At 48.8% G+C, this 26,904-nt stretch overlaps 1 protein-coding gene and 1 long non-coding RNA gene across 2 annotated transcripts; one reads left to right on the top strand and one right to left on the bottom strand.

The window, feature by feature from the left end:
- On the bottom strand, positions 1-6,939 carry LOC121349613. The gene is made up of 4 exons (XR_005954565.1): positions 6,815-6,939; positions 6,141-6,228; positions 3,153-3,373; positions 1-1,393 (listed from the first exon to the last, which is right to left on the bottom strand). It is a non-coding gene; the product is annotated as an uncharacterized LOC121349613 (long non-coding RNA).
- ATIC (5-aminoimidazole-4-carboxamide ribonucleotide formyltransferase/IMP cyclohydrolase) lies at positions 6,738-26,904 on the top strand. The gene is made up of 16 exons (XM_041460219.1): positions 6,738-6,846; positions 7,290-7,416; positions 8,554-8,630; positions 9,621-9,687; positions 11,977-12,065; positions 13,796-13,947; positions 14,079-14,235; positions 15,420-15,545; positions 15,641-15,748; positions 16,971-17,056; positions 18,176-18,265; positions 19,223-19,351; positions 20,252-20,344; positions 24,892-25,074; positions 25,930-26,085; positions 26,591-26,904. The coding sequence occupies exons 1-16, from the start codon at positions 6,825-6,827 to the stop codon at positions 26,708-26,710; spliced, it is 1,782 nt and encodes a 593-aa protein (XP_041316153.1). The 5' UTR covers positions 6,738-6,824; the 3' UTR covers positions 26,711-26,904.

Raw genomic sequence — 26,904 nt, 5'->3', positions numbered from 1 at the left:
ATTAAAATATTATCCATGTTTCTAAGGCCGAAACACAGTTACCTAGTGCAGTTACTTGGGAGGAAAAACAAAGGAAAGGAACAAGTGATTTATGAAAAAATGTCTCACTCTTTTCTTCTGTTATTAAAATTAGACTGTGTGAAATCAGCAAAATCTGAAAATGGATGATTTGCTGCAACTAAACCCATCTGCCAGCTAGAGACTGCTCCAAGGCTCGCTGGCTGTGGCACTGCCTGCTGTGTGATGCTGGCCATGCCTCTTCACACAACTGTCTCTCTTCCCATCCTCCTATTTAGCCATGATTTCTATTCAGCTCACAGGGTCTTGCGGCAAGCCCTGTTTTTATCCTGGATCCCGGCTCTCCAGGGTCTGGATCTCAGTCAGCTCTAATGTAACAGATAAATAACCACCTACGGCTGTCTGTCCCAGAGAGCTCGTGCCACCTTTGGCAAGGCGCTGTTTTTTCAGCTCTGCCTGTGTTTGCTGTCAGTCTCCTGTGAGCCTGGAACTCAGTCTCCCCCAGAGAGCTGGAACTGAACACAGGCTCGCAGCGTTTCCTTCCCTGTAAGCCAGCTCCTGGATGTTACACAGAAAGATGAGTCCCAGGGAGTGATGGGGTTTGTGCCTAAACCCTTCACAGCCAACATGGGCTTGTCTGCCACTCAGGGAAATCACTGTTTCCTCCCTGCCTGGAGTCTCTCTCTTCTCTAGATAAGTGTGTCGAGGGCTTTGTGAACCAGAGATGACTGGGGCTGAATTGCTATGTAAAATCACTGCTCCTTCTTAATCTGTTGCAGGCTCTCTCACCAGGCTTCACTGATTTCCAGATGCTTCTCAACTACCAGAGCCATGACTCTGTTTGCATTTTGTACTAAGAAAAGCTCCTCATCTAGGATTTTGGCTTTGCTTTTCACCTTTGCTTTGCTTTTTGCTGGAGATCTACCAGAGATGGTGCCTGGTGGACAGTAAAACTATGTCACCTATCGCTCCAGGCCCTCACTGGGACACAGGAGAACACCCTGCCCATTTCATCATCTCCCAGATCCTGTTGGAGCAAATTCCAGCTATCTGGGGAACCACAATGAATTAACATGCAAATTGAAACCTAAGCCAAGATTCATGTCACTGTCATCTTTATGTATTAGACCGTGGATCATGAAAGGAATTATGCTCCAGCTGGCTAATTAAGTAAACATGAAGCAAACGAGCGTAGCAGACAGGGGTCTAAGGGCCTGGGTGGAGGCAGGAAATTCTCCTGTGAAGCTGGGCAAGTTTGTTAGGGGTAGCTTCAAAATGCACAAATGACAACAGCAGACCAGCAGCGGGACTTCGAGGTGGACTCCTGTCCATGTCCAGGTACTGCACAGATTTCCACTTCCTCTGCCTTACAGACCTGCAAACAAGGGACTGTGAGATGAGACAGGCCTCGAGGACAAAGCTTCTCCCTGCCCTCTGTCCAGGCTTTTGCCAGCACTTGTCCCAGCCCAAACCTCAGTGCTCTAAGGCAGCTACAGTTGGCTTTGCTGCACACTCATCCAGGGAAACTGTACTCAAAAGATGGGGAACTTAGCCAGAATCCCTGGTGAAAACCAGAAGTGCCGTTCCTTAGATAGGCATCTTTGATGGTTCCACCCCGATGCCAGCAGAAAACCAGCTCCGTTTTAACTGTCCTAGCGCGCTCTAGTGGGAGCCTGTTCCCTGCACATTTGGCAGCATCCCGGCAGGATCCCGGCGGGATCCAGCAGGACAGCTCTCCCGGCAGGACAGCTCTCCCGGCAGCAGCCCTCTGACCCAGGGACACAAACACTGGTGTCCAAAGAGCTGGGAGCAAAGGGAGACACCGATGAATCAGTGATTTCAATTTCCCAGAGAAGCTGTGGCTGCATCCCTGGAAGTGTCCAAGCCCAGGTTGGACAGGGCTTGGAGCAACCTGGGATAGTGGAAGGTGCCCCTGCCCATGGCAGGGAGTGCAATGAGATGAGTTTGAGGTCCCTTCCAACCCAAACCATTCTGGGATTCCATGGTGCTGTGAAAAGGTGAAGCAGCCTGTTATTTGTGGATAAAGTTATTTCTTCGCACCTACAGCAAAAACACCCAAACAAAATATTTCCTCCTCTTTTCTTTCCTCCTCTTTTCTCTTTCTTCCTTTCACCAAACTGCCTGACAAAGCAAGGAACCTCAAAGTGGATGGGATTTTTTTTTTATACTGCAAACCCCATATTTGCAATTGTAAACAGACCTGTTCACCCACAGCCTGTATGTGGAGTTCAGATCACAGAGTAGGCACTGAGTTGCCAACAAGAGAAACTATTTCATATTTTTTTGGTATTATTTTTCCTTCTGTGCTTGGATAGGAACCAGCCCCTGGAAGGAAAGGAATGGGAGTGTTCAGAAAATAAATCGTCCTTCAGTTTATGCACCTTTGGGTCTCATTCATAACCCAGAGCATTAGGAGAAGAACTCAGGCTGAAATCTGCAATATTCATTCTATTACAAGGAAATTGGTTCTTTTGCAGGAAAAGCATTAGGCATTGCTATCACAGGTTTGGGAAAAGCGACCGCTGGTGATGGTGAGTGAAGAGGGGATGTGACCTTCACACCCCAGGTCAAGTTGAACGTGCTCTTTGGTGTCTCTGAGCTCTTTGGTGTCTCTGAGCTTCAGCTAAAGGCTCATTGTCACCTCAGCAGCTCCGTGGGACCCTGAGCAGGGATTTACAGTGACAGCCGACAGCCGGCACAGCACGGATGTGATTTAACTGGGACCTCCGAGGAGCACAGTAAAACAAAAACTGCTCCGAGCTGATAAGGGCTGAAAAAGAAACTCAAAATGCATCAGGGCTCTTGAGCCTCTCTGTTATTGTGGAACACTCATGGCCAGCCTGCTCATCAGCTCAGAGCTGAAGCTACCCCAGAGTTAACTCACAGTGAGTGGCACAGGCAGTGTGATGCAGCTCTTGAAAAAGATTCAACAGAGCAATACTTAGCAGCTCTCTTTCTTCTGGAATACACCAAGGAGAAAACCAAGAAGGAGAAACCAAGAAGATTTTACCCTGAAGTTCTCATGAACCCTGAGAGCAAAAGGCAGATAAAACCAAAAGCCTGCATACAGCAGTAACCCTGGAGAAGCAGCCTGGATTCAATTGCACTCTCACCTCTGCTGTTGTGCAGCATCTGAGACAGGGCACTTGAAGCCTCCAGGAGACTTTAGCAGTAATTAATCCCATAGTACTCAGTAAGGGGCATAGATAAGTTCTTGCAAGACTGTGGTCTCTGGGAGACTGGAGAAACTGAGGCCCAGTGCCTGGCAAACAGCATCCTCAAGGGAGACAGCAGATATCAGAACAATGTACTTCCTTGCTTCCCGCTTAAATAACTGCCAGGGAAGAAAAGAGGAGTTTGAGTAGGACAGAGGTGTATTTGTCTTACATCATGCTGAATACCACAACCTTTGCCTGAGGGCAACACAGAGCATAGCACAGGCTAGGGGTTGTTGAGGAAAGGCGTGGGGAGGGATGTAAATGAAAGCAGGGCCTGGTTAAATAAGGCAAGCTTGGTAGGATGGGGAATTTCAAAGCTGAGAACTGTGTTCATACAGGCAGAGATGCCCACAATAACATGTTTTTCCAAAGCAGCCTTGTGATGGTGAGACACCTTTCCTGGGCTAAGACAGATCCAGATCAGACCACTGGTGTCATGCCCATGACACCACCCATGACACTTCATCTCTGAAGCCCCAAACCAGGCCAGAAATCCACTTTGAATTGAGTCCTACTTTTTGGCTGGGTCATCCTTGTCCACTGGCAGGGCCAGCCCACTCTCTGCTAGCCCACAGGCAGCTGCAGGTAGCTGGAGAATCCTACCTTGCTTGCTTCCTACCCTAACAAATCAATCAACAGCCAATCTGACCTGTTTTTCTACACCCTTCTTGGTCTGCTACATGCAAAAACCCCAACAACAGAAAACAGACTCACAACAGAGACTCAGAGCCAAGTTAAAAAACACCACTTGCTCCCTACTGCCTAAAGAGAAGGGAATCTAGGGTATTGTCCTAACACCAGCAACACCATCCCTTTTGTTGGCCTATATTCAGCTTCAACCTCTTTTTACTTCTCCTTATTAACACAGCAGAGCACAGTGCTTATTAAGCCTGATTTTTCTTTCTTGGATGTAGGCCCTAGTATGATTTAGAAATAACCTTAATGTGGTGTTTGTAATTCTAGCATTTACCTCTTCCCATTATTTCCAATATGACGTTACTGCATTCTTGGCTCAGGACGAGCTTCTGTAATGCTTTAAAACACCAGGAAAAAGCTCCAATGAGACCTCATCCTATTGAATAAATGATGGGACATGAGCAGAGCACAGGATATTTGAATATCCTTTAAACATCACCAAAACCAATTAAATTTAAGCTCTATAAAGCAAAACTAAACCTCTGGGGAGGCAGAATGTTTGATTTCCCTGCAAAGCCGTCCCCAAACCAGGGCATATCAATCACATCCAGACACCCCTTTAGCACATAGCCAGAACAACTCTTCTTAGATGCAGAATCCTAGAATGGTTTGGCTTGGAAGGGACCTTAAAGATCATCCAGTTCCAACCCCTGCCATGGCAAGGAAATCTTCCACTATCCCACATTGCTCCAAGCCTCATTCAGCCTGGCCTTGGACACTCCCAGGGATCCAGGGGCAGCCACAGCTTCTCTGGGCACCCTGTGCCAGGGCACCACCGCCCTCATAGGGAAGAATTTTTTCCCTGTGTCCGATCTAACCCTGCTCTCTTTCAGTTTGACCCCATCTCCCACTGTCCTGTCACTCCTGGCCCTTGTAAAGAGTCTCTCTCCACCTTTCTTGTCAGCTTCTCTGACACTGGGAGGCCACAATTATGTCATGCCAAATCCTTGTCTTCTCCAGGATGAACAATCCCAATTCTCCCAGCCTTTCCTCACAGCAGAGGTGCTCCATCCCTCAATCATGCTGGTGACCTCCTCTGGCTCCAACAGCTCCGTGTCCTTCTTGTGCTGGGACAGGGATAAAGCCCAAACCACCCCAAACCACCCCCTGCCACTCCTGCACAAACAGAAACCTCACCTCAGGTGCCAAGGGACAACGAACTGCTGGACAGACAACAGAGCCAACGCCATTATTGACCCTGGCAATGTCCCTCCCACTGTTTGTCTGAAGGCAGCAGTGTCCCTGTCCTTGTACACAGGCTGACAGGGCCACCAGGCACCCTGGTGGAATACACAGTCACTCTCCAACGTTGGATAAAAATGCAGTGCTCTGTCAAATTGTTCATTTGCCCATACATCCATCACCACCAAAGCTCGCCTCAGCTGTACTCTGTGCACAACTTATTCTCTCCAAGGTGTGTATTTTCATAATGATAGTGCTCACGTACCACTTAACAGTGTATTTTCATTTGGCCCCAGCCACGCTCTGAGCAGTAATTTATTGCTGCTTGTCACTAGCTGCTACTGAGAGTAATACATACACTGGGTTTATTCAGTATGTTTGGTATTTCTGGCTTACTCTTCCTCACACAGACAATACTGCCCAAGCCCAGAGACTCACAAATCAAAACAGCCAAGTGTCTGGGCCTTCCAGCTGCATTTTGCCCTGTACTTCCCACCTTTTTGCCTGCAAGAGCTAAAAACTTCCATTTATTCCTTCTCTTGTAAAGCGAGTGGAGAGCCTAATGCAGCCTGAGTGCTCTGGGAGCTGCAGGTGTACAGTGAACCCCTGTGTGGCCGATGAAAATGTGACAGAAGTACGCAGGGACGCCTCGGGGGCCTGCCCGTGCTGACAGAATTGCCCATTCAATATTACCAGGTGGAGCCGGGGCTTGTGCTGCAAATTGACTGCAGAGCTCTCCATGTGCAGAGCAGTGCTGCCCCAGTGCTGCAGCTGAACCCTGCTGGGGTGTACAGGGGCACAGCAGAGATTTTAACCAGTTAAAGCCAACGCGTTCAGTCAGTGTTACCTGCGAACCACAGGCTAGCAGGAAAACAAACAAAGCACTTTTGCAAGGAGTATCAGGAAATTTGGAGGCCCACAGAGGGAAGAAAGCTCCCCTTAGGGAGACAAATAAAAAATAAACAAAGAAAAGCATCATTTTGCTATTTGCAAACGATTTTTTACCTCAGACTTCTTAAATGAGTGCTTTGCCTCTGCCCGTGTGGAAGCTCTGCGAGAGGACTTTCCATAGATGAAACTCCTGTCAGTACTCCTGCAAGAAATTAATGGTCCTTACTGCACAACCTCCCACTGTGAAGAGGTTTTGCCTCACCTGCATCTCACCTTGGCACACCTTTCATCTGTGTGCCAGGCTGGGTTTCCCACCACCGAACATTCTGTATGTGTGTGCGTGTGTGCACATACACGTACCTGGGTGTGGGTGGGGTGCACCCATGGCAATGCACACAGACTTACGAGTGTATGTATGTATATATATGTGTGTGTGTGGTACCTGGGTGTGGGTGTGGTGCACCCATGGCAATGCACACAGATTTACGAGTGTATGTGTGTGTCTGCGTGTGTCTCATGTCGTGCACACACACGCCCGGAGCAGCAGGAACACCCGCTCGCCCACACGTTGCCCACACAAGACCACGGGGCACCTTCACCCTCCGGGGCATCCTCACCCCCAGGCCACGCGTGTGTCCCAAAAAACACGTGCCCACCACCCGACCCCGCCACCGCCTCCCTCCATTCCCCGTCGGGCCGCCCCCTCCGCCTCCCGCCCCCGTGCGCCCAAATCCCGCCGGGCCGCCGCCGCTCGTCCTCTCCTGGCCTCCGCGCCCTCCTGCACCCACCGACGGCGCCATGGCCGCGCGGCAGCAGCTCGGTAACGCGGGGCGGGCGATGGCCGCGGGGAGGGTGTCCCTGAGGGCTGGGGGGTGCCCTGCCGCCGCGGTGCCCCGCAATGGCCGCCGGTGCGGCTCGGCAGGGCGGCCCCGGAAGGCGCCTCAGCGGCGGTTCCCGCGCGGGGTGCCGAGGGCGGGCAGGCGCTGCTCGTGTCCCTCGTTCCCGGGGCAGGGCTCGGCGAGCGGGAAGGCGCTGAGGCGATCGGGCCCGCGCCCTGAGGCGCCCGCCCTGAGGCCGTGGCCTCGCCTGAGGGGCGGCTTCCCCTGAGGAGAGCCGCGAGGCTCTGGTGCTGCTCCCCTTCCCCTCCCCAGGCACCGCATAAACTCCTAAACTACGCAACTTATAAAAGCTTCACTCGCTTAATCCTGTTGTTTTGTGTTCCGCCGTTAAAACTCAAACACTCGTGCTCTTCCCGCCTGCCAGCTTTACTCAGCGTCTCTGACAAGACCAACCTGGTGGAATTTGCGAAGAGCCTGAATGCGCTTGGCCTGGGTTTAATTGCCTCCGGAGGAACGGCCAAGTCCCTGAGGGATGCTGGCTTGCCGGTCAGGTACACACACTCCCCTGTACATCGCCGCCAAAAATGCTCTTTTGGGCCCTGAGCTTGCTTACATTGTTTTCTCTGTGAACAAAAATGAGTGAAAGCTGGTGTGAAAGAAGTCTTCCCTTCAAAAACAACAATAAAAAAAGAAAACCTTGCCCCAAAGCAAACTTCAGAACCATTTTGTCCACGGGTCTGTTGGCTGAGGCGCGTTACTGTGAGGAGCTTTTTGTTGGGATTCCTTGTCTGCCTCGAGCCAGCTTTATTTCCATGGGAAATACCTCTTACCTTGATGTTCTTAATCTGCCCTGAGTTCTGCTCCTCACAGCCAGGTGGAAGCTGATCTTTTTGCCTGGTCCTGGGACAGCATGGGTGTATCAGGAGCATGTTGAAGCTCGCTGGACTTCACTGGTCACAAATAATTTTCCCAGCACAATCACTTAATGCAGATGGAGCCTTTTAAGTGTTGTGCATCCACTGCTGGAAAAAGGTCACATACAGTCACTGGCTGTTCTAGACCGTGATTCTGGACAAATTTATTCTGGTTTGTTCTATGCTGTGATTAAAAAAAAAAGCAGCTCTGGCCAAATAAAAATGGGTTTCAGTGCAGTGATGAAAAAAAGTCAAGTATTTGGCAGGACAGGTGACTGTGACTCCGTTTTTGGTCCCTGTGAATGCAGTGGTTGGCACCTGGGACACATCAGCACGAATTTTCTTCACCTCCAGAGCTCACTGTTACCCAGGCCTTGGTTGTGTCTCTAACTTATTTCCTTGGCTGTGCTGTCAGTGAAACCTGAAGCAAAGGATGCTGACGTTTCCCCTTCCCTCATTATTTTTATCATCACCCTAAACAGTCAAAAGGAGTGGTGAAACTAAGCTGGGAGGAAGAGCAGCTCCACATGGCCTTCCATTTTCTCTGTAGACCATTTTGGCTTGGGGTTTGCTTATCTCGGTTATTCCAGTGTATTCAAGCTGTACTGCTTAGTTAGGTGTGACCCATGAACTCTATTTCTATCCATGGGAAAAGCAGTTGTTGTCCCTTTGGCACAGGGAGGTTTTGTAGTGAAATCTGTAAATTTTCTTTGGTTTTGGTCATTTAACCTCTAGATAAAGTCAGTGTGGCACATCTGTTTTCTTCTTGGGCAGAGATGTCTCGGACCTGACAGGCTTCCCTGAGATGCTGGGCGGGCGTGTGAAAACCCTTCATCCTGCAGTCCATGCTGGTATGTTTCTGCTGATACATCTTTCACTCTGAAAGAGGGCAGGGAGGGTGGAAGGAGGAGTTGACAGATGCCTTTTCTAAGGGTTGTGTGGAAGATCCGAGTAACGAGAACAGATTTGCTCCAGGAGCAGAAGGAGAGGTGAAAAGCCACGGGGTGGAGAAGTGCAGGGTGCCTGAATTACCTCCTTGTTGCAATGCTGGCACCTCTGCAGCTAGCAGAGCTCTCTCCCTGGGGCTATAAGTAACAGAGCTTCTCTGTAAATGCCTCTGCAGAGTCAGCTGCACTGAGTTTAACCCGTGGGTGGGTCTGGAGTGCAGCACAAGGAACACAGCAGCGTAGGCTTTGGGGGTGATTCCTGCATGCTCTGAGGTTCTCTGACTCCTCTTCAGCAGGGAGGATCTCTGATAACTGGTCTGCCTGCACATTAATCCATCTGCTCTTTCATCTCCTGTTGCTGTGCTTGAGGTACCTCAAGTGGAACCTGTTCCCATCGTATGTGAGGGCTGGAGACAATCTCCCCTGATCCTGAACACAGGACTGTGCTGCTCCTCACACTGTGCCAGCCTGTCACCCTCATGTTTCTCTGAGTTCCTAGACCCCACCAGCCACCTGCGCTGCTCATCCTCTCTTGCTTCCCTTGTCTCATAGGGCAGGTGCCCTTTTTCTCTCCCCTGAAGTCCTTGATGATGGTTTCTGTGTGTTAAGGGTAGCAACCGAGTGCTTAGAAAGTGCACTGTTGAGGTTGCTGGTCAGTATTTGGAGTACTCTGGGATTTAGCATTCCACCTGTTAGCATGGAATTTGAACAGCCAAAGACTGTAAAGTGGAATAAAGGAGCAGGGGCTGAGGGTGTTGTCTGAACTGCAATGCAAAAGTTAAGACAGGAAGGCTCTGAGGACAAAAGCACAGTGTGAAGGGAGATGTTGAATTAAAAATCTGGTGGTGATTTAATTGTATTTTTAATGAAGATGTACTGTTTTTTTGCAATTAGGCATCTTGGCTCGCAATATTCCAGAGGATAATGCTGATATGAAGAAACAGGATTTCAGCCTTGTAAGGTAAATGTTGGGGGATGTGGTGCAATCCATCAGTAATCAAAAACCAACAGCAGAGCTCAGTCAACACCGAGGAGGGGGAGCAGTAGGAATTATAACCTCTGCGCACCAGCAGATCTGCAGTCTCCTTTCTTTGCCCTGGCAGGACGTACTGTGTATTTAAAAACATAATTTTCTAAAGGAGCCTCTTCAGCACTTGTAGTAAGAGAAAGCTGAAACAAGAAAATTATGTTGTGGTTTCCACAGGGAACTCAGAGGTCTGAATTTCTGCTGGTTCCCTGGGAAATTTGACACGTTACTCTCAGTCAGCGTAGGGCCACGTTACACGTGTTGCAGAGTTGAGTTCAGTACTTTTGAAGCTGGCTCATCTTCCCTCAGGTTGGTTCCACGTGTCTGATCAGATGGCAATTCCTGATTTTGAAATGCTTGCTTAGTAAATATACCCTTTGATATTTGCATAATGTTTACTGAGTTTCAACACATAAATAAAGAATAGCCACGGAAAATGGGTCAGGAACGCTACGTTTGTTCAGACAGAAAACACACAGATAAGAGACAGAAAACTTAAACTTAGAGAGCTGTCTTGGGAGCAAGCGAGCTGCATCCAGAAGCTGAAGTTACAAACTTTGTGCACTAATGTACCAAAGTTTAGGGTTTTTTCAGGTTTTGTTGGAATGTGTTTACTTAGTTCAATCCCACAGAGCAGTTAGGGGCTGTATGTAACTAACTGGTGTTAGCATCCAACTACTGCTTGTGAATAACCAGTTGTACATCAGGGAGTAGCTCCTGGTTCAGAAGCAAATGGCTGAGCTGGACATAGCAAATTGTAGGTGTAGCCAGGGTGGGAGGTACAGTATGACTGTGGGCCAGAATGCATCTGGAGTTTTAAAATTACTTTTAGAAACTGATGGATGGATTTCTGGGCTGAATTTGAAAACCTGAAATTTAAAACCACAGGAATCCTCTTAGATGGCTCAGCAGTGGTGGCTCTTCAGAGCATGCTGCATATTAAAGCAGGCTCTTCTGAATTGCAGGGGGAATAATGTGCCCTTACATCAGTGACTTATGGTGCACTTGTATCCAGACTGGTAATTTGGATTCAGGTTCTCTTGCAAAAAGCAGAAGTAGCTGATCCTCAGCAGGACTGCCTTTGCATAGTTGCATAAAATTTGCATATCCAAGTCAGTGAAGGAAAGCCTGATATTGATTGTCTTGGTTTGCACAGGTAAAAGTGTTAGCAATGTTAAAGTCCACAGGTTCCTGATGGTTTGCAGCAGGTCAGGAGCATGAATGGATCGGGGAGAAGGGGGCATCAGAAACACAAGAGACAATAAAAGACGTTGTAGGAAATTTAGAGACATGGGGGGCTCTGAAAGCCGTACTGGAAGCTTATCATCCCTTCTGCTGGAGTTCACAGGGAGTGGGAACAAAGGAATATTGTAAGTTGGACACGAGGGTACTCATCACAGCAGTTCTGTGCCACACTGAGCATGCCTTGGAGTTCGATACCTTCATGTACTCAGATCAAGAGAGTAAATTAATTCTCTTGGATTAAAAACCCTGTTTGTGAAGGTCAGAACAAATCTTTCCTTTCACTGCAGTTCCTGTGGCTCTGGTAGGATGGGACAGGCAAGTTATTACATCATACTTGCTGGAATACAGACCTGCTTCTAGATCAGATGGAAAAACTAATTCCAGTAAGGTCCAGTCTTAGCCTGAGAGGGAAAAGTGGATTTTCTCCCTTGCTTTCATGTGCTACAGAAGCTTTATGGCATTTGGGCTGCACACTCGTGTTTCATATATTGTTGGTATTTTAAAAGTCCACAAGGTGACATGTAGGTCATTTTCTGCTCTTGGAAAAGTTGTGGAAAATTAGATTGATTGGACTTTGTTTGCAGTGGACCTTTCTTGGGTACTTACTCTCTTTTGAGAATTGGTGGATGCCCACGTTCAGTATTGCTGAGAGCCCATTTTGAAGTCATTTGAAATGGCTCGAGTTGGGCACCAAAATAACTAAACATTTATATTCAGCCACATGTATGTCTTCCTTTAATCTGGTTGCTGTAAGCTGTGGCTCTGACATTGTTGGATACACAGAGTTCATTTCAATGTTATAATGCACTGTACCATCACTTGCCCTTGGGCTGAGCACCACTCTTGGCCACAGCATTTTATGCTGGTCCCTGATCTGAGAGACAAGATCATAAAATCACTGGCGATTGTGCTTGCCAAGCTCAGTTTGGCACTTTTATTTCTTGCTGAATAACCCAGTTTTCCCCCTCAATTCTCTAGAGTTGTGGTGTGCAACCTGTACCCCTTTGTGAAGACTGTGTCTTCTCCTGGTGTGACTGTACAGGATGCAGTGGAAAAGATTGATATTGGTAAGTTGAAGGGGAAGTAACTCTGCTTTCCAGACAAACTATACTTCTGAACTCTGAGTGGTCTCAGCTCTTCTCTTTTTGTTTGGTGGTCTTTGCACACCTGTAAAGGAAGTCTGCTCAGGAGCTGCAAGGAGCAGGCTGAAGGCATAGCTGGGTAAGCCTCATTGCTTTTAAGCAATTAAAGTGTCAACAACAGGCTGGCAAGGCATGCTGCATGGGGGCAAGTCATGCACTGCCCTAAGGGAGCCTGGGGGCTGTGCTAGGAAAGGCCAGGTGGACCATGCTTCCTGCTGAAACATGGAGAGCAGACTAAACCTCTTTTGCAGCCTGACTGTGTAATAGAAATTTAAAAAGACATGAGCTTTGGAGAGCAGAGCTGAGCCACTGGAAGTGCTCTGAGGATGAGTGAGAACTTCACTGCAGGAAGTGAAGGGAAGGGTTGGTCTGAGTATGTGGGAGACTACTCAGGACCTGAGGTGGGAAACATGGACTCCTGCTTTGGACATTAGCATGTTTTCTCCTGCTGCTAGTTATTAACCCCAAAGGCTTGCTGTGCCTTCACTGCAGCATCTCTGCTTGGCAGCCTGTGAACAGCACAGGCACAGTTCTGTGCCATGTGCTTGGATTGGGATTGGATTTTCTTGCAGTAGTTTAGTCCAAATGATGCCCAGCAGAGCTCTCTATTAAATGTTTTATGGAGTAATACTTGCTCTGCATGAAGCAATGCCAACCTCTACTTTTCCTTTGCAGCAGCCTAGTATCTTGTATGATTTAAAGAGTTGCAATAGCAGTGCAGTCAGACTGAAGGGGAGAAGTGTGGCATTTTATCTCACACAGAGGACCTGGGCAAGATTCATTATTATTTGCAGAGACATTTGGGAACCTCTGTTGTGTGGCAGTATGAAAGCAAATCTTTCTGCAGACTCAGTGTGCAGGGAATGGTGGTTAAGCCATGTGTGGGGACAGCCATCTTCTTCGGGATGTGGCTGTGCTGCTGGAAGACGTTCTTGCCCCAGTGTCTTAGGTTGGAAATTTCAAACCAAGACATCCAGTTGCTCATCACATCCTGTTCCCTTGCCTCTGCAGCTCTGCCTGGGTCTGCCAAGCCCAGTCAGTGTGCACCTTCACCAGCAGATTGTGTCAAACCCACCAGCCTTGAGCATTTTGAAGAGCACTCTAACCCCTCTCTGTGCTGGAGAGGGGGGACACATTCATCTGGCACAAAGGAGCAATGGTGCTCATCCCTTTCTGTCCCTTCCTGGCCTCAGCCGTGCCCCCTGATGGTGCTGTGTCCAGGAGGGAAGTGCTCCCTGCCCCCTGATGGTGCTGTGTCCAGGGGGGAAGCACTCCATGCCCTCTGATGATGCTGTGTGCAGGAGGGAAGTGCTCCCTGCCCCCTGATGGTGCTGTGTCCAGGAGGGAAACACTCCATGCCCTCTGATGATGCTGTGTGCAGGAGGGAAGTGCTCCCTGCCCCCTGATGGTGCTGTGTCCAGGAGGGAAGCACTCCATGCCCCCTGATGATGCTGTGTGCAGGAGGGAAGTGCTCCCTGCCCCCTGATGGTGCTGTGTCCAGGAGGGAAGCACTCCATGCCCCTGATGATGCTGTGTCCAGGAGGGAAGCACTCCATGCCCCTGATGATGCTGTGTCCAGGAGGGAAGCACTCCATGCCCCCTGATGATGCTGTGTCCAGGAGGGAAGTGCTCCATGCCGTGCCCCTCTCTTGCAGGGGGAGTGGCCTTGCTGCGGGCAGCTGCCAAGAACCACGCCCGTGTGACAGTCCTGTGTGACCCTGCAGACTATGCTGCAGTAGCTAAAGAGATGGCAGCCTCAAGGGACAAAGACACTGCTATGGAAACCCGGCGGCTGCTGGCACTCAAGGTTGGTCACGTTTTCCTGCCCTGAAGGGCCGGGCCAGGCTCTTGTAGAAAGAGGTTCTTTACCGTTTAAACACCAAATCCTCTCTAAAGTGATGTTTCTAAGTTGACAAGTGTCCCCTGTTGTGTCCCCAGGCCTTCACCCACACTGCTCAGTACGATGCAGCCATCTCTGACTACTTTAGGAAGGAGTACAGCAAGGGAGTGTCGCAGCTGCCCCTGAGGTACGGCATGAATCCTCACCAGAGTCCTGCGCAGCTCTACACCACGAGCCCCAAACTGCCCCTGACAGGTGAGGCCTCAGCTCTGCTGGCCTGGAGGAAGCTCTGGGATAGGTGGGAATGGAGGTGCTTGGACATGTCTTTGAAACTGAAAGACCATCTTGTTCCTTAGTCCAGGGGATGGCCAGCGGTGTCTTCACAGCTGCTTTATTACTGAGAGGCACTAACTTTGCAGTTAGAAGTTGAGCTGTATGAGACAGGAAAGCTGCATTGTTGAGCCCCAGAAGACCAATTGCAGCTCCGTGTTCTCTGTTGCTGTAGGATTATGTGTCCAAGATGCTTTGAACAGATTTATGTAGTGTACTTTCTGCATGACATTAGATCCTGATTTTGCAAAGGAAAACCTCATCATCCTTTTAAGGTGCTTTTCTACTTGGAATTTTCTTTATTTAGTATCTTCCCCCGTTTTTTTGTTTTTTTTTTCTTTGTGTCACTGTTTACCTAGAAACCAAGCTGGTTTTCTCTAGGTTTGAATTGGTCTTGTTCTTTTTTTGTCTTTCTTTCTTTGATGGATTTGAGCGGGGGTTATTACCTTGGGTTTGTAGAATGCTGCTTCTGCTGATGGTGTTCCACTTGAAAATTTGGGACAGGTCTGGTGTATCTCTGTGCCATTTTACAAGGGTGTGCCACTTGCCACAGCATGGTCATAGTGAGGGAAAACCCTGTTTTGGAGTGAAAGTCTGGCTACTCTTGTTCTTAAGACTGCTTTCAATGTGTGTGGGCCTTGTCCTGCTGAATAAGCAGCGAAGCTTTGTGTTGCAGCATTTTCCCCATTTCAGCTCTGGGACCTCTTAGGAAGCTTTTCCATTCCTGCACTGGAGGTTGATCTGCTTGCAAGTCTGCCTGCCAGTATGGCAGCAGAGCAACGCTATGCTCATTCCTCCTGAATCTGGATTATTGTTGAAATGATCTTTTGTCCTCCAGTCTCCTGAAATGCTCACAGTGCTGCCATGTCAGTACAAGCAGTTCTTCTTTCAGGGCCAGAGCAAAACATTTTGAGAGCAGACTTTTAAATGGCCTTTACTCTTGGTGTGGATTTCTGGGCACTCCACCAGTTGCTGAGGAGCCAGGGTCATTGAACAAGAACAGTTTGTAGTGATTTGAGTGCTCTCTGGGGAAATCCTTTGTGCTGGCTCTCCAGGCTCTGGGGAGAGGGCTTTGCCTGCCTTAACGTGTCCCTGTGCTGTGTTTGCAGTGGTGAATGGCTCTCCTGGGTTCATCAACCTCTGCGACGCCCTCAATGCGTGGCAGCTGGTGAAGGAGCTCAAGCAGGCTCTGGGCATTCCGGCCGCAGCCTCCTTCAAGCACGTCAGTCCCGCAGGTAGGCTGGGCCCTGCTGCCCTCCCCCGGCTGCGTGGGCCAGGCCCTGGGGCAGGCAGCGGCAGCTGGAGCGCCCTGGCTCGTGTTTCCCACTAGGTGCTGCTGTTGGAGTGCCTCTCAGCGAGGAGGAGGCCCAAGTGTGCATGGTGCACGACCTGCACAAGACCCTGACGCCCTTGGCCTCTGCCTACGCCCGGAGCAGAGGTGAGGGCTCCAAATAAACCCAGCAGACCTGTGCAAAGAGCTGAGCTCGGGGCTCAGCACCTGAGCAGCATCCTCAGCTCTTGGCCTGCTCTTCCCTGTGCACCACACTCCTCCTCCAGGGGGGTTTTCTCCATAAGGATCTTCCTGATTGCCTATCAGAAGTTGCTTTCCAAGAGACCAGCCCTTGTATATGGTTCCAAAGAGCTAAAACTAGTTTGGATTCTGTTCCCTGGCGAATATAGAAGACGTGTAAGATGATATGTTTTTAAATTTAAATTTATACATACACACACACACATATATATGGGGCTTTGACTAAAGGATCTGGATAAACAGCAGTGCTGATAGCGCACTCAGCATTGGGCTGCTCTTCTCAGGAATATTTAACTGGAGTAGAGATGTTTCTGTCTGGTATTTGATGGAGTTTTTTTAAATGCTTTTGTACTTCAGAGCTCACTAAAAAAAGTTAACAAAGCCAGCTTCCTCTGCTTAGCTGAGATACTTTGCTATGTCTCTCATTTTCCATGGCATTCCTAGAAAATCTGCAGAGATTACAAAAAACAAGGCAGACTTGGTAAGGAGCATGTTGGCTTGGGTTCATTTTTCACAGACCACCTTTGAATGTTGCTCTCACAAAACCATCGCATGATTCCTAGAAAAATAAACCCTTAGAATGGCAGGGACAGAAGAATTGACCTTCCTGAGTAGTGGAGCATTTGTGATGGGAATTGATTTCACCTTAGCTATGCCATTAAATAGAAAATACTTATTTTAAAACAAAAGAAGAAAAAATTTGCCACATCTCTGGATCTGCTTTCTTGCAGGAAAAGCTAGGTGGGAGCATAGCCATCTAAAAGCTTTCTTCTTTTTCCAACTGTCTCCCATCTAATATCTTTCTGTGTGATCCTTGCCTCTCCTTGTCCTCCTGCCACCAAGGGTACAGCTGGGCTGCTTGCAGTGCTGGAGGTAGTCATTACAGAGTTAGAGCTTTGACAGAGGCAGTGAAGAAGGAAGAATATCTGAACTATGGGAATATTTAAAGGTCCATGTGTTTGAGGTAGGATTTTTCATCCTTGTTGCTTTTATGGCCTCTTTTTTGTTATTTTTGCTGTGGTGGGATTAAATTCTTAGCTATCACAGCAATTGACTGAACTGTAGGAGTGGAGAGTTTTCTTTGTCTGATGCTGAAGTTTGACAGATGAGTAAAATCAGGATTTTTCAGGTGCTGATCGGATGTCCTCTTTTGGTGACTTCATTGCCCTGTCTGATGTCTGTGACGTGGCTACTGCCAAGATCATCTCCAGAGAGGTCAGTGACAGCAGCACATCATTCCAAAGTGTCAAGGAGAATCATTTCAGATGCAGCCATTGGTTTGTAACAGCCTTTTTGTTGGGAACTGACCCATTTTACCAGGAGGACTTTTACTGGGCTATTTGTGTCATCCTCTGATCTGGAGTGCAGAATTTACACCAGTCTTTTGATGCTTTTTTTTTTCCCTACCAATTATCACCTGGCTGTGTGCTGGAGCCTGTGAAACAGCAGAGCTGGCAATGCTGCTTTCCATGAGGTGATTGCAAACCTCTGGGAAGGAGCTCTGGTTAGGCTGTTACAAATGTCTGGTTGAGCAGCTGTCATGGGAGAAAAGAAGGACTGCAATGCTGATAGCCAGCCCCTTGCCCAAGGCAGAAATTCGGAAATAGGTTGCTACATGCCACTTACATGTAGGCTCAGCCGCTTCCCAGGCTGTGCTTCTTCCACAGAATCTTTTAGTTTTGGAGCAGTCTGGTCTAGTGGGAGGTATCCTTCTCCACAACAGGAGGATGGAGTGAGGTGGCCTTTTCCAACCAAACCATTCTGTGATTTTATGATGCCAAACAAATGGAAGAGCATATTTAGCTAGTTTGTGAGGGTAACTTTTGGTAGAGTGCTGCTGAAAATGAGAAGAACCTCACCCACGCTGTAAGGCACAAATGTGGAAGTTGTGTATTGCTTCCGGCACTGATGAATGTAAACTCTCAGTTTCCATGCTCTTAACAGCTCTTTTTCCAGGGTTTTTGCCTCCTCAGGAGTGTCACTGTTGAAATAAGGATGTATTGGATTTCAAGCCACGTTTACTGTTAGGGCTGAGAAGTGGGGATGTCATGATCAAGCTGTTTCCCCCTGGAGCAGGATGTTAGTTATTAGTTCCATTCTGATTAGAGGGGTGTGGGGGGCTTTTTACTGACTTCTGCCAGGAGCTCACAATGCTCTGCTGGCTTTTGTTTCCAGGACTGAAACCCATACTGTAACAGTGCTTTTGCTGTTGTAGGATACAGACAGAGCCCAAGAGAAGTGTGTCTTCAGTGCAGGAAATGGCTGGTGCAGCTTTCAGGCTTAGCCCCTGTTTCATTTTTCTCCTGTGGAAGCTGAAATCTCTCTGTGTTGCAGGTGTCTGATGGTGTGGTGGCTCCTGGCTATGAGGAAGAAGCTCTCAAAATCCTTTCCAAAAAGAAGAACGGTGCTTACTGTGTCCTCCAGGTTTGTACCCCTGCTCCAGTCAGGGATGGAGCTGGAAGCACAGACACTTTGGACTGAGATGATGCACCTTCACGCGCTGCAGCCAGCATGCTTGTCAAGCAGTATTAATATTCTGTGGTCAAGTCAGGGTCAGGTTGCCTTCCTAGTTCCTGCAGTGATTGTTGGGACTCTGAAATCACCCAGTTTTGGTGAACATGACTCATGGATCACAGATTGCTGTCAAGTCCTATTTCTGCTGCCTCTGAGAGACAAATGAGCAGAGAACTTCACTATAGCATCACAAAAAGAAAATCCAAGGCTTAGCTGAAGTTGCAATTGTAGTCTAGCTGCCAGGGGAGCTGGAGAAAGATGGCTCAGGAGCTCCAGGCAAGAAGGAATGAAATTGCAGACAGTCTTGGCAGCTGATTACCTCCTGGAATTCAATTAACTTCGCAAGGATGAGGTCACATTGATGAAGCCTGTGTCCTCAGGGCTGAATGCAGAGCAATGCTAAGGAAAGTTGGTCTGAAACATTTCAGTGGATTAGGAAAACCACATAAAGCATGTGCACGCTCCTATTTAGAGCTGGTCACCTTAGTCTGGGTTGTTTCCTGTCTGAAACCTCAGCTAGGGCTCCCAAAATTCTGAGTAAGGCCATGCATGGGTGGACCTGAGTGCAGTGTCACAGTTCCAGTTAACCTGATCTCTGGGCTGGTGTAAATTAATTGTGCTTCCAGCTGGGATGGGGATGTTGCCTTCTGGTGGAGAGTGCAGCTCTGGAAAGAATCACGTTCACTGTTCTTGAATGCCACAGAGGGTTGGGAGTTGTAGCTCGAGGCACGTAGGAAGCAGCTCCAAATATTCCTGCCTCCCTCTGGAAGGCTCTGTGTGTGTGCATGTTTTTCTCCTCTGTGTGGAAACTGGGAGACTATAGGTTTTGGTGTAAAAGTGCTTTACTGGGCTGTCTTTGGCTTTCAGATGGATCCCCACTATGAGCCCGATGACCTGGAGGTCCGGACCCTCTATGGCCTGAACCTGATGCAGAAGAGGAACAATGCGGTCATCGACCGGTCGCTGTTCAAGAACATTGTCACCAAGAACAAAAACGTGAGTGTGGGAGATGAATGAGCTTAAAGACACGTGGAATGAATGAACTGCTGTGCCTTCAACAGGGAATTTACCACTGGGCAATTTCAAGAGCGCCTAAATTGTTTTAATGAGGTTTAACTGGCTCCTAATAAACAATGCAGTGGACTTCCTGGTCCTAATATACTTGAGTAAATCAAGATAGCTTTCCTTTGTTTTGATTCCTTGGATAAATAAGAGGAGCTGAACCTTTCCCATTGTCTCAGACTACCACAATATTTGTAAATACTCTTTGTAAACAAGAAGCTACCATGTGCATTTTTTTTATGGTGAGGCAGCCATATGCTAAGGATCCATCACATCTCCTGACTCATTGTTTACCTTACCCTTTTGTGTGCATGGTGTTGTATAAACTCTGGCCTGGCTGCAACTGCTCAGCAATTAGAGCCCACATCACCAGAAAGTTTTCAGTGATTCCTTTGTCTCTGTTTTTTTAATGAGAATGAGATCAGACATCAGACATTAATGAGCACACAATTAGTCATGGGCTCAGAAGCAAGTTGAGATACTGAGGTAATAAAAATAGTTTTCCTAAATTAGGAATGGAACTTAAAAATAATACAGATTTTGGGAGCTGTTCTAATTGTCGTGGTCCTGTTTTTTGCCTGTGAGCACATCTGATGACAGGAAATGCAGAGGAGTTTTCAGGCTGAAGGCCAGTGATGGAACCCACTGAGATTGAGTTTTACCCCTGAGAGTTGGGAGATCAGCTGCCAAACAATCATTCACGGGTTTTAATCTAAACACAATTAGCCGTTAATTGACCAAAGCAGGGTCTTCTTAGCTGCCTTGTTTTCCCTGTGTGTGGCTGGGGTGCAGCAGGGCTGTCAGGGTGGTGCTGACAGTGGTGCTCTGTTCCAGCTGCCCGAGGCTGCTGTCCGGGACCTGATCGTGGCCAGCATTGCTGTCAAGTACACCCAGTCCAACTCGGTCTGCTACGCCAAGGATGGCCAGGTAGGGAGCTGCAGCAGGGCTTCCCCACCCCCTGCTCACAGCCAGCCCTGGAAAACCCTCCAGCACGTGGGGAGCTGCTGAACAGGGCCAGAGGAGCTGCCCTTCAGTTGCTTCTCAAGATGCTGCTTCAAAACCTCACTGCCATTTTTTCGTGGTCATGGCAGGGCTGGCTCTTTCATTGGTGGGGTTGGAAAAGCTCTTAAGGGCTTCTGCACTGTGGCCTTGAGTCATTTCTTTTGAACTACTCTGTTCTTTCACATCATTTTTCTCAGGGTGTGTTGTAGTCAGTGTAGAGCCTTAGGAAATTCCATTTGGATTCTGACTGTCCAAATGCTTCTTTGTTTTCACTTTTTCCTTAGAAAAATGGGATATGCTTTCTTTTTTTCACCCCTCTGGGGTAATAAAAATCTTCTGTTTTCCCTGATTGTACTTTTTAAAGAAGCTGGTGATGGATGTTGGAATTTATAGGGGCATTAGCAAATGTGTAATTGAGATTATGAATCATATGGTCACACAGAGGTTTTGGGCTAGAAAGGACCTTAAAGCCCATCACATTCCACACCCTGCCATGGGCATGGACACCTTCCACTATCCCAGGTTGCTCCAAGCCCTGTCCAGCTTGGCCTGGAACAATTCCAGGGATGGGGCAGCCACAACTTCTCTGGGCACCCTGTGCCAGGGCCTCACCCCCTCACAGGGAAAAATTTCTTTCTAACACCTAACCTAAACTTCCCCTCTTTCAGTTTGAATCTTGAATTTTAAAGAAGTCTGTTCTTTCAAAGTTGTCACCAGGTGTTCAACCTAAATAATTTATCTAAAAGTTGATGTAAATATGCTGAAAGTTTTATTGTTGCCCAGCAGATCACGCTTGTAATGGTGCTCTTTAGCTGGCTCTTTGCTCTCCATGGAAGTTCTTCAGTAGGCCTGGATTGCTTAAAAAATACAGAAGGAGAATACACAGAATGTTTTTGAGCTTTAGTGCATTATAAATCAGCAAAATGGATCAAAGAGTGAACCCTACAGGTAGAGACTGAGACTGAGCTGCAGTGCTCTCCATTGGCACTGATGTGTGTCAGGTTGTTGGTACAGCCTGAAAAGGCTGCAGTGCTGTCTCACTGGACTTCCTGGGGTTGTGTGCTCTGTGGTTCCTCAGGTGATGTCTCTGGAGATCCAGCATTTGTCTTTCATTCTGCTTTGTGTTGGGGTTTTTTGGTCGGTTTGGTTTTTTTGTTGTTTTTAAGTGATTTTCTGCACTCAGCAGTGTTAGATCTCATAGCCCCAGAACAAAGGTGTCCCTGTCTTTGCTCTTTCCCCTCATCACAGCAGCAACTTCCAATTTCCCCAGTGCTTTTGCAGGCCTGGGCTGAGCGTGGTGCTGCAGATGTTTCCAGAGTGTGTGTGGTAATGGATGTACCATATGGAAGGGAGGGGGCAGGAGGGAGCAGCCTGGGCAGGCAGGGATTCAGCTGGCTGGGCTGCAGAGGGGGCTTGCAGATTTCATGTGGAAAGCACCTTCCACATTGCTACTCTTCATCTGCTCCTCCAGATCTCACCTGGATTGGGTGAGCCAAGCCTGGCAAGTCCAGCTTGCTTTCCAGGAGTTATTTCAGCCTCACAGCATCCCTAAGAAATGGGGATGCCTGGGAAAGCTCTGCTGTATGAGACATCAGCCCCTCCAGCAAGGTAGCTGTGTTAGTACATTCCAGGAAGGTGTGGAGTGGGAAGCATTTCTGGACCTGAGTGTCACTTCATTTGCAGGAAGCCAGCTGCCACTAATTGCAATAAACACTTCCACTTGTTCTGGCTGACTTTCAGCTTGTACCACGTTGATTTACACTTGCTTTAATGACACCATCATGTTTTAAATTAGCAATTTAAAATTATTCTTTCTTTATTCTCTGTACAGTACCATAAAACAAACCTGTTAATTTACCTTACGCTTTCCCAGTGACTTCCCTGTTTTGTTTGTCTTCCCAATGGTCAAGTCCTGTATTAGATTTCTATATTTCCAAGTGTCTTTAGGGGTTTTTGTTTTCATTCATTACCCAGGGTAAATTTGAGTAAACCCAGACGAGTCTGGATCATTTTGCAAGAATCCTTAGGGCATTATCCATCTCATCCACTCTGTGCTGTTGCACAGCATTCCAGCCATGGAGTGTGTTTGACTCTCCTGTGAACCAAAGTGTTTTTAGTCAAGTAATTCTTAATTTTCACCCAATCTTTTTTCTGTTAAGTGACAGATTTTTTTTTTTTCTGCTCACCCTGTACTCCTGTCTCCTTTCACTGCTCACACTTAATAGGCTCTGCTTAAGCACTTTGGATTCCCAGGAGATGAGGCTCTGAAAGAAACATAATTTTTGTGTAGGAAAGGAGGGGGGAATGGCTCCTTTGTGGAGGATTTTGAAGGTTTGGCTGTGTTTTTGTGGGGGGAAGGGCACCATGTGGGGCAGGGAGTGATGAGGTGTACAGAGAAGGATTTTACAAAGTGAAAAAAGCAGGGAATAGCTGCAGGCCAGCATGAGGGGAGATGCAGGTACGAGTCTAGAGGTTGTGTTATTAAGCAGAAAAGCTAAAAAATTACTGATTTCTCTTCTTGAGACCAGAAATTCCAGGCTGGATTGAGGAAATCTTCCCCAGCAGTGTTTATCACAACCTGTGCTTTTAGAAAAGGCAGAACAATGGCTTGAAAAAGTGTTAGAGATAAACCTCTGCAGATGTGGGGATGCTTGTGAAGAATTTACAAGCTGAATCACTTTGATCAACTGAAGTACAAAGTCCCTGCCATTTAGGAGTTGTTGAATACAAGCCAAAATGTAGTTACTCATCTCTTGACAAAATTTAGGTCACAAAAAAAGTGAAATACTTCGGGTGGTCCACAGAGGAAAGGAAAAGGCTCTTTAGAAAGGTTCTTGGATGCTGACAGGTAGCAGAGCACCCTATTCCATCACAGGAGTGCCAGGCCACAGCTCACAAGGACATGATGAAGACTGAGACACCATTCTGGCTGGGAAAGGACACAGGAATCCCAAGCATTAGAAACTTGGGGATGTTTCATGGTATTTTGGCCCCAGCTAGCAGCAGTCAGTCTGGGGTGCTCTGCACCATCTGCATCCCCAGCTAAAAATGCCTGCCTTGGCCTAGCCTTGCTGGTCCCACTCTGAAGGGCTGGGTGGCAGTTCCTGGTGTGCTGTGGGACACAGCCAGCCCTCTCCTTGGTGCAGGGAGGGAGGATGAACCTCTGTGGAAGTGATAACACACCAGTGTGCAGCTGCTGTCGAGCTCCTGTGGGTCCAGGGTCCCTTGGAAGTGTAAGTGGGTGGGTTGAGAGCAGAGGTTGGACATCAGCAGTGTTTGTTAGGGGCAAGGTGCCACTAAACTGTAAAAAACTTTGTGTCTGTCCAGTGTTTGTGGTACCACCAATATCCCTGTGGGTTTATTACACACTGGTGACTTCAGTTATGGCTGAGCAGATTATATCTGATAGCAGCCCAAGCTTCCCAAGCCTTTCATTTGCTCCTTGGGGGAACAGGATCCAGCAGAATGTTTTATAGTTCTGGTAAGAGGTGAAGTCACTGTGTCCTGATGAATGGGAAGACAAATGAGTCATTCTTTGAGGGCAGCCTGCTTATGGCTTTACCATCTGTCCCAGTCTGAGCTGGGAATTCTGAGGCACTGGCCAGCACCTCAAGCCTCAGCCCTGTGTCCCTGGAGAACAGCTCAGCTGTGGCTGAGCAGGAAATGATGGGAGAGACTTGTTTCCTGTCAGATCTCCAGACTGGAATGGCAGGAGTTCTCCATAGGAAGCAGGACCCACAGGATGGACAAAAGTTACCAGCCCCGGTCTGACGTCCCTGGTGGCCGGGTCTGGCTGCAGAAGCTGAGCCAGTGCTGTACTTTCATAGCAGCTTCCTTGACATAAAACCAGTGTGTGGATTTTGCTGATCTGTTAGAGATCGAGCACAAGTGCTGTTAAACAGGGTTAGCAGCAGCTATTTCCAAAAGCCTGGATTCTGGCAGATGGCAGTGTAGGAGATGTGTGGTAGCTGCAGGGCCTTGACAATTCATGGATGTAACAGTGCCACTGACCAGCATTCCTGAGTGAGGGAGGGTTTGCTTCCTTATCAGCCTTGCCAGACAAACTGCCCCTCATCCACTGCACCTCTCAGCTGATGTGGTTCAGCTGTGTGTGCCTGACCCAGCGGAGAGATGATGGTGTTTGGGTGCCCTGGGCTCAGACATTAACGCTCTGACTGAAGTGTCCCTTTCCAGAAGAGGCAGGAAGCCGTAATTGTGTCCCTCTCCTGAGGTTAATGCTTTGACTGATGGCTGGGGCTGTGTTATTTAGGAGGGTGAAAGAACATCAGTGTTTGAGCGTGACTGTCAGCTCCAAAGAGCTGTGGAAGCTAGCGGCGCAAACAGCTGCAATTTACAGGATCGGGAAAGCAGGCATTCCCCACTCCTCACCTACACCTCTGGGGGAGGAGCAGCTAACCTGGGGGAGGTCTTTGCGCTGCAGCCGTGGCTCTGACCCGTGTGCGGTGCCGCAGGTGATCGGGATCGGCGCGGGGCAGCAGTCGCGCATCCACTGCACGCGCCTGGCCGGGGACAAGGCCAACAACTGGTGGCTGCGGCACCACCCGCGCGTGCTTGCCATGAGGTTCAAGGCGGGCGTGAAGAGGGCCGAGATCTCCAACGCCATCGACCAGTACGTCACCGACACCATCGGAGAGGTGAGGGCTGCCGCGGCCTCCCTCGCAGCGCGGCTCCTGCCGGGCCAGCTCTCTGTGCCGGTTACGCCTGCTGTGTGTTGGAGTGGGTGACTCCAGAGCTGGGGCGTCCCGGTGATGGTGATCCATCCCCCCAGGTCATCTACTGGCAAAGTGTCCTGATTTGCCTCTCCCATACTGCACCCACAGCCCCGGGAGCTGGAGCCTGCCCTGTGCCTCAGTGAGCAGCTTGGCTTCAGCTGCTGGCTCTTCCCAGCGGTGAGGATGGGTTAAAGCTCCAGCTGATGTTCCAGTTCTCCCTGCCCTATCAGTGGCTCCTCACACAGAGCTCCTTGTGTGGCACTTTGGAGTCTCAGAATCCAAATTCTGACCGTCCCGTTACAGGCCATAGTGAGACAACAAAATAGTATGTCCTTTTTAAGTATCAAAAGCCAAGAGCTGGGTTAGGGACCTTGTGAATCACCTTGTGAGCAGTTGCTTGTTTAAAAGGGTAAGAACTGGATCAGTTGCTGTTTCAGAAGGTGAATCATAAACTGAGCTGCCGTTGGTCATGGGTTAAGTCATCTACCAGATGCCTGCTGGCATTCATGGAGCAGCACACTGCAGGCAGACCATCTTGGAATTCAGGAGGGAGAGAAGGAATCCCTCAGGTCCTGTGGTGAGGAGAGGGAAGGAGTTAAAAGGATGCAGAAAGAGCTGATGGTGGTGATGTGTTTTAAGCCCTCTGGTATGAAGTTCCCAGCAGCAGAGTCATGGAGCAGAAATCCCGGGATTGGAGGGAGGCCATCACTCATCCCCCTGGCAGGGAACTGCGGGAGCTGTGTGCTCTGGGGCTGAGCTGGCTTCTCATGCCTGCAGGATGAGGACCTGCTGAAGTGGCAGGCCTTGTTTGAAGAGGTGCCCAAGCAGCTGACGGAAGCAGAGAAGAAGCAGTGGATTGCCAAGCTGTCTGCTGTGTCCCTCAGCTCCGACGCCTTCTTCCCTTTTAGGGATAACGTCGACAGAGCCAAGAGGGTAAGGCCGTGGCAGGGCCAGGAGGCTGGGGTGGCTCCAGGAGGCTGGGGTGGCTCCAGGGTGCTGGCATGGCTCCAGGAGGCTGGGGTGGCTCCTGGGGAATGGCTGCGCAGCCCAAGCTTGTCCTTTTCATTCTGTGAGCACTGCTGAGCAAAATCCATGCGCTAGGATAGCAGATCCTGGGAAGGATGTTCCTGGTGGTTACAGCTCTCACATGGACAGTAATTATCCAGTCATTGCTCATTTTGTTGATTTGGGATGAATAGAGGATTAAGTTTATTAAACCATTTAGGAGTATCAAGCCAAGGGCTGTTGCTTCCAAAGGAACCATTTTAGGGTTTTTTCTGAGCAGCAGAGAGAACTTCCTGCTCCCTTAAGGAGCATCTTTGGGACTGGAAGCCTTTGTTCAGTGGGATGTGGATGAAAAACTGGGACTGCCAGCTCCTTCTGAGGGGGATTTTGGGTTTCCATCCTCTGATGTTTGCCCTCCTCCCTGTCTGTGCAGAGTGGAGTGCAGTTCATCGCCGCCCCGTCGGGCTCGGCTGCCGACGACGTGGTGATCGAGGCCTGCAACGAGCTGGGGATCACCCTCATCCACACCAACCTCCGTCTGTTCCACCACTGAGCCCTCTCTGGGCACGGCCTCACCGGCAGCCAGATGTCACTGGAGTAACTGGGAGGCTCCTGCAGCCTGTGCTTAGCAAGAGTTGGTCACTCTGGGAAGAGCCTTACCCCTGTTTGGGGAGAAGGAAGAGGTACAGGCTGGCTTCCAGTGTAGAAAAGCAGTCTCTTTTGCAAATAAACATACAGTTGTTAGCT

Source organism: Pyrgilauda ruficollis, unplaced genomic scaffold, assembly GCF_017590135.1.
Source record: "Pyrgilauda ruficollis isolate IOZ18807 unplaced genomic scaffold, ASM1759013v1 scaffold140, whole genome shotgun sequence".
Classification (NCBI taxonomy): domain Eukaryota; kingdom Metazoa; phylum Chordata; class Aves; order Passeriformes; family Passeridae; genus Pyrgilauda; species Pyrgilauda ruficollis.
This window is presented reverse-complemented; position numbering and strand designations above follow the sequence as displayed.